At 45.3% G+C, this 11,366-nt stretch overlaps 1 protein-coding gene across 1 annotated transcript in view; it reads right to left on the reverse strand.

Moving 5' to 3' along the window:
* Positions 1-3,516, reverse strand: part of ALX1 (ALX homeobox 1) — a 34,100-nt gene extending 30,584 nt beyond the window's left edge. Inside the window, exon 1 of the mRNA XM_044678483.1 lies at positions 3,125-3,516. Within this exon, the coding sequence (XP_044534418.1) occupies positions 3,125-3,356 (232 nt within the window). The 5' untranslated portion in view covers positions 3,357-3,516. The remainder of the gene's footprint in view (positions 1-3,124) is intronic.
* Positions 3,517-11,366: the final 7,850 nt, after the last annotated feature.

The raw sequence follows: 11,366 nt of genomic DNA on the forward strand, positions 1-11,366 counted from the left end.
TAGATCTTCTTGCAACTAACACCTTGATAAAATTGCTAATGTTGAGGGGATTCTTTTACACACACTCCCTGCCCCTATGTGCTGAAACAGTTCCTGCTCACAAACTGAGAACAGCGGAGAAATCTTAAAGGAATACTCATTGTAAATAATGTCTAATGAGTAAAAAAAAAAGGGGGGGGAGGGAGAGGCAGAAAACAAGAAAGGCAGAACTTAGAGAAAGTAGAGGTGATTTGGATTTTTAAGAAAAAGTGAAACTTTTAAAAATTATCTTTCCTCTTCTGAATAGACAGAGTGGAAGTTCTTCAGGGAAAAAAAGGATTTTTAAAAAAATCTATAACTTGACACAGAATTTATAAACTCTTTAGGAGGGATTATTGAACTAATGTTATGTGATATCAAACCCTCTGATTTAGATTTTCCCCCCTCACCCAGGATCTACAATTTGGCAATTTAGAAATATTTCCTTAATTTTAAAAATTAATTTCTAATGTACATTCGTGATAATTGTAAAGGGTACAGTTTAAGGGACCTAATTATTTCAAAATCTATATTTTCTCATTGTTTCAGGACATGTTTTTCCTTTAGAAGAGAATGACGAGTGATACGACTTAGGGAAAACATTTTAGCATTAAAAGCAACACAGAGTTTGTAGTTTTTTTTCCGAAATAAGTCCCATCTCTGTATAACTCATAACTCATACAATATCCTCTAAAACTTGAAAGTTCTTCCTGATTCCCCATCCCCCCACAAATGGGGGAGGGGGACGCAGAAGTTAAAACATCCAGTAAAACATTACAAAGGATGGCATCTGGCATGCTATTACGGGTTGTTTTAGGGTTCTCTGCCATTCTCAATAATTTCCTTCGGATTTGATTCCACACATGTAGCATGATTTAAACCAAAAAAAAAAAATGCAGACATAAAGCCGTGAAAATTATATGTACAATTAAAGGAAAAATAAGACCTAAAGCGATGGAAACTAGGGCAGTCCTTTCCTCTCCTTAACGATGAGTTTTCTATTTTCCATTCCTCTTTTTCAAGTTACCTATTTCAGCCAGCATTCAGAATTTATCGACCTTAAACTCCAACCTAATCCACTTAGTTACTGAAACATCTCTTTTTCAAAGCAAGTAACGACATACTATTAATGCAAATGAAATACAAATTTCAAAAGTAACGGTACATTCTAAGGAAGGGTGCTGGCGAGTATTATGTACCTGTCTACAGGGGTAAAAATTAAGTGGAGAATTGAGACATTTAACTGCCAGGAATGGGAGGGGAACTTTGAATGCCATAGAACTAAGGATCTAATTCCGCAGATCACCCTTCAATTAATCTAGGTGGAAAACATAATCTTCAAGTGTCACTCCCGGGATTTTTGTACAATTTACGATATTTTCCTCCCACTGTAAATTTTTAAATATAAAAATAATGAAATATTTTGTCCGTTTAAAATATGGAAGACGGTTTTCTTTTCAGTGACCATCAGAATTCATTTTTAAAATCCTTTTTTTAAAAAAAATCTCCCAATTCAAGTAATTGTATGCTTATATATTTAAAAAATGGATGAAAGAGAAGTGAGTACTGCACAGCCGAAGAAAGCTAATGAACCCCCCCCCCTTTTTTTTAATGTCTCCCTGACTGGATTATTTCTAATGCCTTTTTAAAAATATGTGCTGAGGATTTCAAGATCTTTCGAAGTTTTTTTAAGTACTTTCCCAAACTTGAAGAGCGAAAATAGAATCAAAACTTCAATCGAATGGGAGCACACAACCCCATGAAATGGGACTTCTGCCGTCCAATCTCTTTGACAGTTTTGGAACCCTCATTAAAGGGAGGCAGGCGGCTGGGGTCGTGGTGTGGAGGGTTTGTTATAAATACCTCCCGTTTAATTGGTTTGTTGTTTTAAAAGAACCCGCAGCTTACAGGTTAACTGTGGTATATATACAATGATAAGGAGAGGTCCTTTTGGAATTGTAAACGTGCCTTAACTGTCACATCTGAAATAATAGGTTCGCATTCAGTTACAAGAGAGAAAAGATAGATGATCTGTTTTGATAACATTTGGACTTGGACACAGAATGGCACATTTGGACTGGAAATCGTCGCCCCGAGGAGCTAAGCAGCCCCAGAAACTCTTGGTCCTGTAATTTTTAAAGTAGAATGTTTGGGAAAGAAGGGTATGAAAGAGGACTTGAACAGAATTGTACACTGCGAGATGCGGGGGCGGGAGGGGGGCGCAGTATTAGCTTGAGTGCTGCCTAACTTGATGCTATTCAGATTGAATTGTCTTTCTTTTTGTTTGTTTGTTTACAAGAAAGATCGAGAGTTAGATACGAAGCTGCATTAATATGTGTACCCATATCTGGATATATGTATGTATTTGCCTGCCAGGGTCTGGTGCACAATTCCGAATTCCGAAAAGCCATCACCCAGGGCAGTTTTTGACAAGAAAATAATGCCACTTCCTGGACCATAAAAAGGGAATTTCTCCACTAGCTAGCTCAATCTGCCCCATTACACGTGACGACAGCAATCTTCTCTAATGGATTGTGATCGATTTTTACTGTTAGCTGAGGGCTTCGTGGAAGGGAAATACCCTTCCTTGACCCAATTAGGCTACTCTTTGCGCCTTATCTAAGTACTTGGGGCATCCCCGAAGAAAGGTCGTGTTGGATCTCAGAATGGAAGGAAAATAAGACAGAGTGAGTGAGCCTGAGGAAGAACGGACCCAAGAGAGAAAGGAGCCGAAAATGAACCAGTAGCTCGCTTTATCCTTCCAATCTTTCGGCGATAAGTGGAGAGAATGGAGAGGACCTGAGGACTGAATGTTTCCTCCCTTAGCCTAGGAAAATCTCCCTTAGTCTAAACAAGGTTTCCTAAAAGAAGAGTGGGAAAGGACAGCGGAATACCATTGCGATTCTTCTATTCATCCTTCCTCCTTTCCTCCTTTCACTTCACTTACTCAAAAGTATCTTATAATTTCCTTCCTTCCTTCCTTCCTTCCTTCCTTCCTTCCTTCCTTCCTTCCTCTTTCTGTCTCTCTGTTTCTCTCACGGCGAAGTTAAGTTCGGGAAGTAGACTGCTCTGAGAAGGAGTCAATCTACAGTCGGGAAAGACTCACCATTATTCTCCTGACAGGGAGATGTCCTGTCCAGTCTCACATGATGCTCTGCCCTTTGGAGAGGATTGAAGGCCTGCACACATTTGCTGGCGGAGGTTTTGCTGTAAAAGGTCTCATTGTCTAAAGTTTCCATAACGTGCTCCAAAGTGCCTCCTGCTCCCATGTAAAAGTCACTGTTTTTACTCGGCTGGTTTTTCAGGGCAAACTTCTCGCTCAGAAAATCCATAATCATCTAAGGCTGATGCTAAGCCTTTTTAGAAACACAGAGGCTGGACTGTGAGCTGGGGGAGGAAAGGAGGGAGAAGAGAAGGAGTGAAGGAGGGAGAGACGAGGAGGAGAGGAAGGAGGAAGAGGAGGAGGAGGAAGGAAAAGAGAAAGCTCCGGAGCTGTTTTCACTCTGAGTCTTTAATTTGTCTTGTCTTGAAAAGAGAGACCAGAAGTTGCTTTTATATCTTGAAACTCAGCAGGGCTCTTCGGGCAGCCTCCCATTCCTAATGAATATGAAAATAGGCAGCTGCCTAACTCCACCCCAGGTTCTTCCCCCCTCCCCCCACCCCAAACCTAGTCCCAGCGCAGAGAGGGAAGATCCAGGCCCCTTTCTAGACAGACAGCTTCATTCCAGACAGACAAACGCAGCGGGGGGAGGAGGGGTGGCACAAGCCCGCAACAACTTTGCCCTGTCGCACCGGATTGGCATTTCTGAGGACATTTGTAAGACAGAAACAAATACCGCCCCCCCCAACCTACACACTCTCCATCTGCCTCCTCCTTCCTCCTAGATCCCCCCCCCCCTTTTTCCTTAGTCACTCCTGGAAAGATTTAGAGGCATCGCAGAAACTTGAAAGCGAGCAATGCTCTAAAAGGCTTTTATTTCATCAGTCAATCGCTTATGTAGAAGATCCACATTAATCCGAAGCCCAAGGAACCGGATACATTGGAAGCCATTAGCTGAACAGCAATGGCAAGCGCTACTCCTGCTTCCTACGTAGAGTATTCGACATCCTATGGTGCATTATACATTCACTTTAAGAGGGTGTGTGTATGTGTGTGTGTGTGTGTGTGTGTGTGTGTGTGCGCGCGCGCGCGCGTTCGTGGGCGCGCGCGTTTCTCTCTCCCTTCCCTTCTGGAAAGCAGTGTGTAGATGTGGTAGGCGTTGCAGAGAGACAAAGAGAAATTAAAACAAGCTAGACACTAATATCAATCGAATTCTCCACTCCACACCTCCTCCATCACCAGCAGGAAAATCTTCCCGCAATGGAATCTTAGATCTATATTAGTCGAGGCAAAATTCCCTTTGGGAACTCCAGGTCTCATCCCGCCTCTCCTTCTCCCCCCTCACCCCCCCCCCCCAGTCTCTCTCGAAATGTAGTAGCGTCAATAGGAAGTATTAGAAAATGGGAGAGGAATGGCACTTCTCTCAGGGATGAGGGTGTGAGGGGGTGGAGTGGGGAGGAAATTGTGCACAGCTTTTTAAGTGGCGCAGTGACAATTTAAAACAAAACCAAAAAAAAAAGTTGGCCAGAGGACGTAGAGAGAGCATCCCTGCTCTCTAGCCCAAGGCACGTGCTGGCAGGGACTCTGACCCGAGCTCAACAAAAGAATGAAGAGACTGCTCTGATTGCAGAGCACCGAGAGGGCCCCAGGTCTCTGAGCCCTACAGCTGGGGATTTGCCCTGGTGATGCAGGGAAAGTCAGACGCTGAAATGGGAACGAGGGAGGTAAAAGGGAGGCTGCCTTCGTAGGGCTGGCTAGGCCTGACTCTACTTGTCAACCGTCGAATTCTGGAGCCACTAAGGAGGCTGAGAGATGGTGTGGAGTCGAAAGCTGGCGCCCTTGACCCAGGACCCCGGCACCAAACTGAGAGGCGGCTGGAGCTGGGCGCGAGAGCGTTCCAGAGAGCCCCTGACAAGCAAGCCGAGAGAGGAGAGAGCTGGGTACGCATTCCTGCCCCTGCAAGGGCCAGGCGGCCTCTTTTCTCCACAGGGCATCTAAGAGGCTCTTTTCCTGCCTGCCACCGATTAAACCTGAAAGTTTGGGAGCCAGAGCAAAGAACGACAGCCTGGGTGGGGAGTGGAGGTTGAAAAGGAGAGATCGGTTTTGTCTGAAGAGACTAGGTGAAACCTTGGGGAGATAGAAAAGCAACCACTTGGACTTCAGGCAGACCCAGGGTCCTAGCCTGACACCTCGACCAGGGTTCTAGCCAGGCCTCATCTTGCCATGTAACCCAATTCTCTCTCGGGATCAAGCAGGAAGGCCATCTGGAGGTCACTAGATGGTCTGTGCCACTTCCACTACCCCCACCCCCAAACACACACATGTTTGCACCCAAAACCCCATGGGGACTGCTCGGGGCTGGAGCTGGGCCCCACAGAGCTTCCCCTCCTGGAGCGAGGGAAGAAGAACATCCTTCCCGAAAAGGAAATCAACCCCAGGCCCCTTCAGCCCGCGGGACTAGACTGGGCATCTGCCTGTCCTAGTCTTCCGGTCCTGGCGCTTTTTCTCCCATCTAAGAGCAAAACGTCCTTTGTGATTTCAAAAGATATCATGACAGTAGTTTTACACCTATTCCAGGAATTGGGTGGATGGTCAGAAGACTGTGCTGACGGGGTGTGTGTGTGTGATGAAGCCCGATAACTTTATTATTAACGTAGATTTTAAAATAGCTCCCAATTGAAGCATCTTAAAGCTGCGAAATGTAAGTACCCAAAGAGCATGCACACACCCACCGAGCCTAACGAAATGCTGGGGAAATAAGCTCAATGTGTATTCACAGCAAAAGGCGATTTCTGGAGCTTGCCTTGCCAGCTCCCAGAGGACCCTCCCCGCCTCGTCTCCCTAAGGCGCCTTCACTGGGGAAGGTGGACAAGTGAAAAGAAACAAATAAACAAAAAAGGGGGGGGGGGTTATCTAGCCGGAGGCACACCTACTTAGACAAAGAGGACAGCGTGCTACCTTCTACGCTGGGACTCCAGTTGTTTGTAGTGAACAAGACAACCTGGAGTGTCAAAACTAGTTGTCGGGCAGGAAAACGCACCGTCACCTCCTTTGCCCTCAACCCAACCCACGCCATGCCTATTTGCCTAGTTTGGGATAGGAACTGAACACCTTCTCAGGCGTCCTCCACCTTTGGAAGAGGCCCAGGGCCTTTATTCTACATCTGCAAGATTGCGTCCTCTCCCTTTCCGGAAGCTCTCATCACCCTCCAAGTGTGGTCCGCAGCAGGGTCAGGCCTGCCCTCTTCCTACCTCGTTTTTTCTCTAGTTTTTCTTTTTTGTTTCCCCCGGTAAGCTCCTCCTGATGCCTGATCGCTATCGCTTTTCCCCCTTTTGGATACCCGCCCCCCCACTCCCATTTAAAAAAAAAAAATCTACAGCAGCAAGAGCAACGCTTATTGCCGAGTTGAGGAAATGCACAAACAGTCCCTTGACATAAACGTATTTATGCCATGGAACCATGTCAGATTGTTTATAAATATGTGTCTTAAGAGCCCTAAATTCCTTGAAAAACGTTCGGTGTCTTTTAAATGAAAGACATATGATGCAAGGTTGTGGAAAGCCCGCAGAGCACTTTGATACCAATAAAGGTTCGGCTTAAAGGGAGCCAGCAAACTGCGGGGGAGCTGGGGAGCAGCAGCTGCCTTGTAAACCAAGATGCTCCCCTCCATCCATCTCCCCACCCCCCCTCCCCCACCCCTTATACATCAACTCCACTTTCGGTGGTGATGGGAGAGGCAAGAGGCGAAGGAGGCTGGAGTCGGGATCCGAGCAATCTCCGAGAGAAGTCGAAATCCATTCGCCCGAGATCCTGCCTGTGTTTTGGGACAGGCAACCACATGTGCCCCTAACAGAGGGAACAGCTAATGGCAGACGCCCATAACAAATGCTTAATCTGCAGTTGTTGGCAAGAGGTTGGGGCTCTCGTTGCCAAGAGCTGCGTTTAACGGGGTTTGCAAGTTTGAAATGCTGCTCCTCGCAATGACACAGTTGTGGCCACCGAAGCATTGATAATGCAATTAAAAATAATCACTCTAATGACAACAAAGGTGATCACACGACGCCTGGAAGTCACTCGGAGAGGAGTCAAATGGGAGTCAGTCTTTTCCTCGCGGAGGGCTAACTTGAGACCAACCCAGTCTCCTCTGGCCTGATGCTAAGGAGGATAAGAAACGAGGAAATTGAATGGAGAGCTGTCCTGATAAGGGCTCAGCTTCTCTAATCCTCCCTGACGCACAGTTTCTCCTCAGGGAGCTCCCTGTAGGTGCAGAGAGGGTAAGGTGGAGATAATGCTAAAAGAAAGTAAACTCGGATCCTAAAATAAAAATAAAAAATAAAAAAGCAGGAAGGAAAAGCCAGGTTTAGGCTGGGAGAATTAAGTGAGGGAGAAGATCCTGGGAAGATTGATTCCGGCACATTGTTCCCAGGACCCTCTGCCCCGCCCTCCCAACTTCTGCAGACATTGAAAGAAATGCTCATCTCTTTCAAAACCCGAGGATCCGACACCCCGGCCCCTTTCCCCTTCTTGTTATCAGGGGATTTTCCTCGAACAATTTCCCCCTTCCCAGGTTTCTCACCGCCCCCGATTCTCAGTTGTCTTCTTTCATTTTTCTCGAGGGTCACAGATTCTTGGGGAAAGAACTTTATTAGGGGAAGGGAGGATTGGAAAGTGATAGGAAGTCTGGCCTCTGGGTCTTCTCAAAGGCGGAGTTCCAGGTGCCGGGCCATCAATTACCTCGAAACAGAACAAGGACCTCTGAGGACCTTATCACAGATTCCCCAACTCTTTTTCAATTACTGATCTGCTTCCTGAAGCTCGATTCCACATTGCACCCTACCATCGTTGGGAAAGAGGCATCAGGGGACCAAGTGGACCACCTTCTTCTTTTCAAAGAGAGGGATGTGCGCAACTAACTGATGGAGAGGGAGAGCTTTGTCCTTCTAGCGTGCAGGCAGGAGTTTGAGTAGCCTCAAAATGACAATTTGATGAAAGTAGGGAAGTATTGCAAGACGAGAACGATTTAGCTCTAAGGGCTGGAGGAAGTTAATTCTTCAGACATTGTGTGAAACCGGGTTTTCTTTCTTCTTCGCAAGCCTTATAACACTTTTTCCCCCAGACGTTTACTTCCTACTCCCCCCACCCCATCCCAACTATCATCTAATGGGCTCTCCTAGGGCTCGAAAATGGTAGAGTCACACTCAAATGGAAAGGGACGGAATAGCAGTAAGAACATGGAAATCCTGGTGTGAGGTCAATGGCGGGGAGGGGGGAAAGGGAGGAAAAAAGCTAGTCACTATTTATTAGAGTTCGGGACTGGCAGTCCTGTCCAGGGTAACTTTTCCCTTCTTTTCATAATTTCTCACTAGTTAAAAGCTGCTTTTATCGCCTCCCCCTTTCCCCCGTTTTTTGGGCAAACATATTTCTGGAAAAGAAAAATATTTTCTAGTTACTTAATTCAAGCAGTAGATGGTATAGTTAGTCGTTCTCGTTGCTCTTGTCTCAACTTGTTAAAGGAAAGCCCACGATTAGACAGTAATAAGGGAATGACAAGTCAGGACTTCAAGATCTTGTGAATTTCAAGTGTACCAATAAGGAAAACTAAGAGAAACTCTTACTGAATAAGATCATGTCAGCTGCGGGAAACCAAGGGAAAGAGGGAGGGAGGGAGGGAGGGAGGAGGAGGAGGAGGAGGAAAACGTTCATGAAAAAGTACTAAAATAATTGAATGTCATGTACCTTGGCTATAAGCCAAGAGGCTTAGAATTTGTATGTGTGCTCCACCGATGCTGGGAGCTGGGAGCTGGGCTTCATTCCTAACCCCTACTCCCACCCAGCTTCCCATGAGTGAAAGGTAAAGATATATCTATTAGGCACCCTGCCCCCAGCAACTAAAGGGGGCTACTATTAAAAACAAAAAAGAGAAAAAGGCGAAATATTTTAATGGTTTCATTTAAAAATTGCCCTCCCAGAACCCAACAAACTAGTGTACACATTTTATAATATGCAATGATAAGATCAACAAATCTCTGAAGAGTCTCTGAAGTGTTTTCCTGATTGAAAACGGCGAGCTTGGTCTCTCCAAGAGTGAAATTTAGACATTCCCGAAGAGGATGGATATCAATTCTCAAATGGGATTTCGATTAAAAAAAAAAAAAAAAGAACTGTGTTGATGTATGACATTTGGTTTCCTAAGATTTTTCCAAGAGCAATTCATCTTTTGAGGGTTCAGCTAGTTCTCTGGATTTGGGGGATCAAGGGCTATACTTTTCTTTCCAAAATCTGGAAGAGGGTTGAAACTTCCATATTGTTAGGAAAATGGAATCCTTGTAAAAGGAGAAAATATTTGACACTTTAAGAAAAAGGTCATTTTAGAAACGGATCCCAGACCATCTTCGAAGTGTCCAGAAATATTCTAAACTCATCTTCAGCACGTAATGGTTTATATATTCCCGTTAGAGAAATACAGCCTCTGAAGATCACAAAACATCCAGTCTTGGAAACATCCAGTCACCTGGCCTTTCCTCTATGGAAGTTTAATCATTAGAGTTCTGAAAACTGAATTGGATTACTGCTCTCTGCAGAAGTTGCCCTCCAGTTGAAGCCACACTTTAGAGGATATTTGCATATTTAACGGAAGGAATCAGACGCTTATTTGTATTACTTAACCTAGGATGGCTCTCTTCATTTAAATATAAACTTTGTCATATTTATTGTTTCCATCTAAATAATGTGTATTCTATTCGTGAGCCCTTCTTTTCATCTGTAAATAGTAATCATGGACCAGTTTAGGTCCTCCTTCCTCTAGCTATTTCTCCATTGTCTTTAAAGATCGGGTTAATTTATTGTTAAGGGTTTTTTAAATTAAAATTCAGCTTTTGATTTTATCTATATCATCTTGGGCCATCAATCACACATAAGCCTTCTTCATCCTCAGTTTCCTACTCTATAAATGAAAGGGGGTTGGACGAGATGGTCTCTGAGGTACCGTTCAACGGTAAATCTTGATGCCCCTGTTCTTAAAGGCAGACCTTTCTTTCTTTGACTGGGCATGTACTACACACACACACACACACACACACACACACACACACACACACACACACGCAAGAAAGGCGAGAATGACAATGACCTCCTCGTTTTTCTTTTTTTTTCCCTGGAAGAAAACTCACCTCAAAAGGCTAAGGCTGGTTCTGACATATTTTATAGGAAAGGGGGGAGGGGAAGGGAGAAATGTGAAGTTTCTGGTCTTAACACAGACCCCGCCAAAGCAAAGTCGGAGAAATTCACTGTGGAAGGAGAACTCCAAGCGCAAGTAGTCCCAAAACAGTGCTCTCTCTTTACCTTGAGTTGCTCTGAGAGAAGAATCCGCTCTCTTCGAAACTTGGCTTGCGGAGCCTGTGTGCAGGTGCTAATCCGACCTACCATCCCCTTTCTCACCAGTATCTCGAACCCCACACCTCCAGCAAGATCCTAGTGGACTGGGGACCGGGGAGTGCTTGGACAGTAGTCCCTCCACCCCGCCCCCCTTTTCAGCAGCTGAAAACTGTTTGAAATCCATCTTGACTCCTTTGCTACACTAATAAATTCAAGAGGCAGATTAGAAGACAAACATAAATATGTTTTTCACATCAAAGGATTAATCACATAAAACCTCTCCCTTAGCCTTTACCCCCTAGTATGAATAAACAACCTCGAGAGAAAGTTAAAGATGTACATTTGCCCTGGCCATCCCCACCCCCAAACGGATTATTCGGGTGTGCTTTTTGAAAGTGATGACTTTTAACTCCCCACATCTCCTTATCTGGGATTTTTGCACTCAAAGCCATCAGCGAATTCATTGCTGAGGGCTGTGGCACTGGGAGAGGGAAGAGGGCGTTACAGTAGCTTCTGCCTCCGAGTGTCTCCTACCATAGAGTTGGCTCTGGGCTGCCCTCCACCCCAAGCCCGGCTTGCCCCTACACTGAACTTTCCCCGAGCCTCGGGGATCCAGTTTTAGGACGAGATAAATTCTCCAGGTATCCCCAGACCCAAAGACGCAGGCCATTCCCTCTCCACCAAGTCTCGGGTTCTCGGGGATCTCCTGCCAGTCTCACCCAGACTGTCCAAAAATAAGAGCGATCGATGCTCGCTTTGCCTTATGGAACTAGGGATAAAGGCGACCCCAAATGCTTCGGGTCCAATCCTCACCTCACGGGATAAGTGTAAGGAGCCGGAGCCGAATTGTTTTGGGTTACCCAGGGTAGGGTGT

The sequence above is a fragment of the Gracilinanus agilis genome, chromosome 5 (genome assembly GCF_016433145.1).
Source record: "Gracilinanus agilis isolate LMUSP501 chromosome 5, AgileGrace, whole genome shotgun sequence".
Taxonomy (NCBI): domain Eukaryota; kingdom Metazoa; phylum Chordata; class Mammalia; order Didelphimorphia; family Didelphidae; genus Gracilinanus; species Gracilinanus agilis.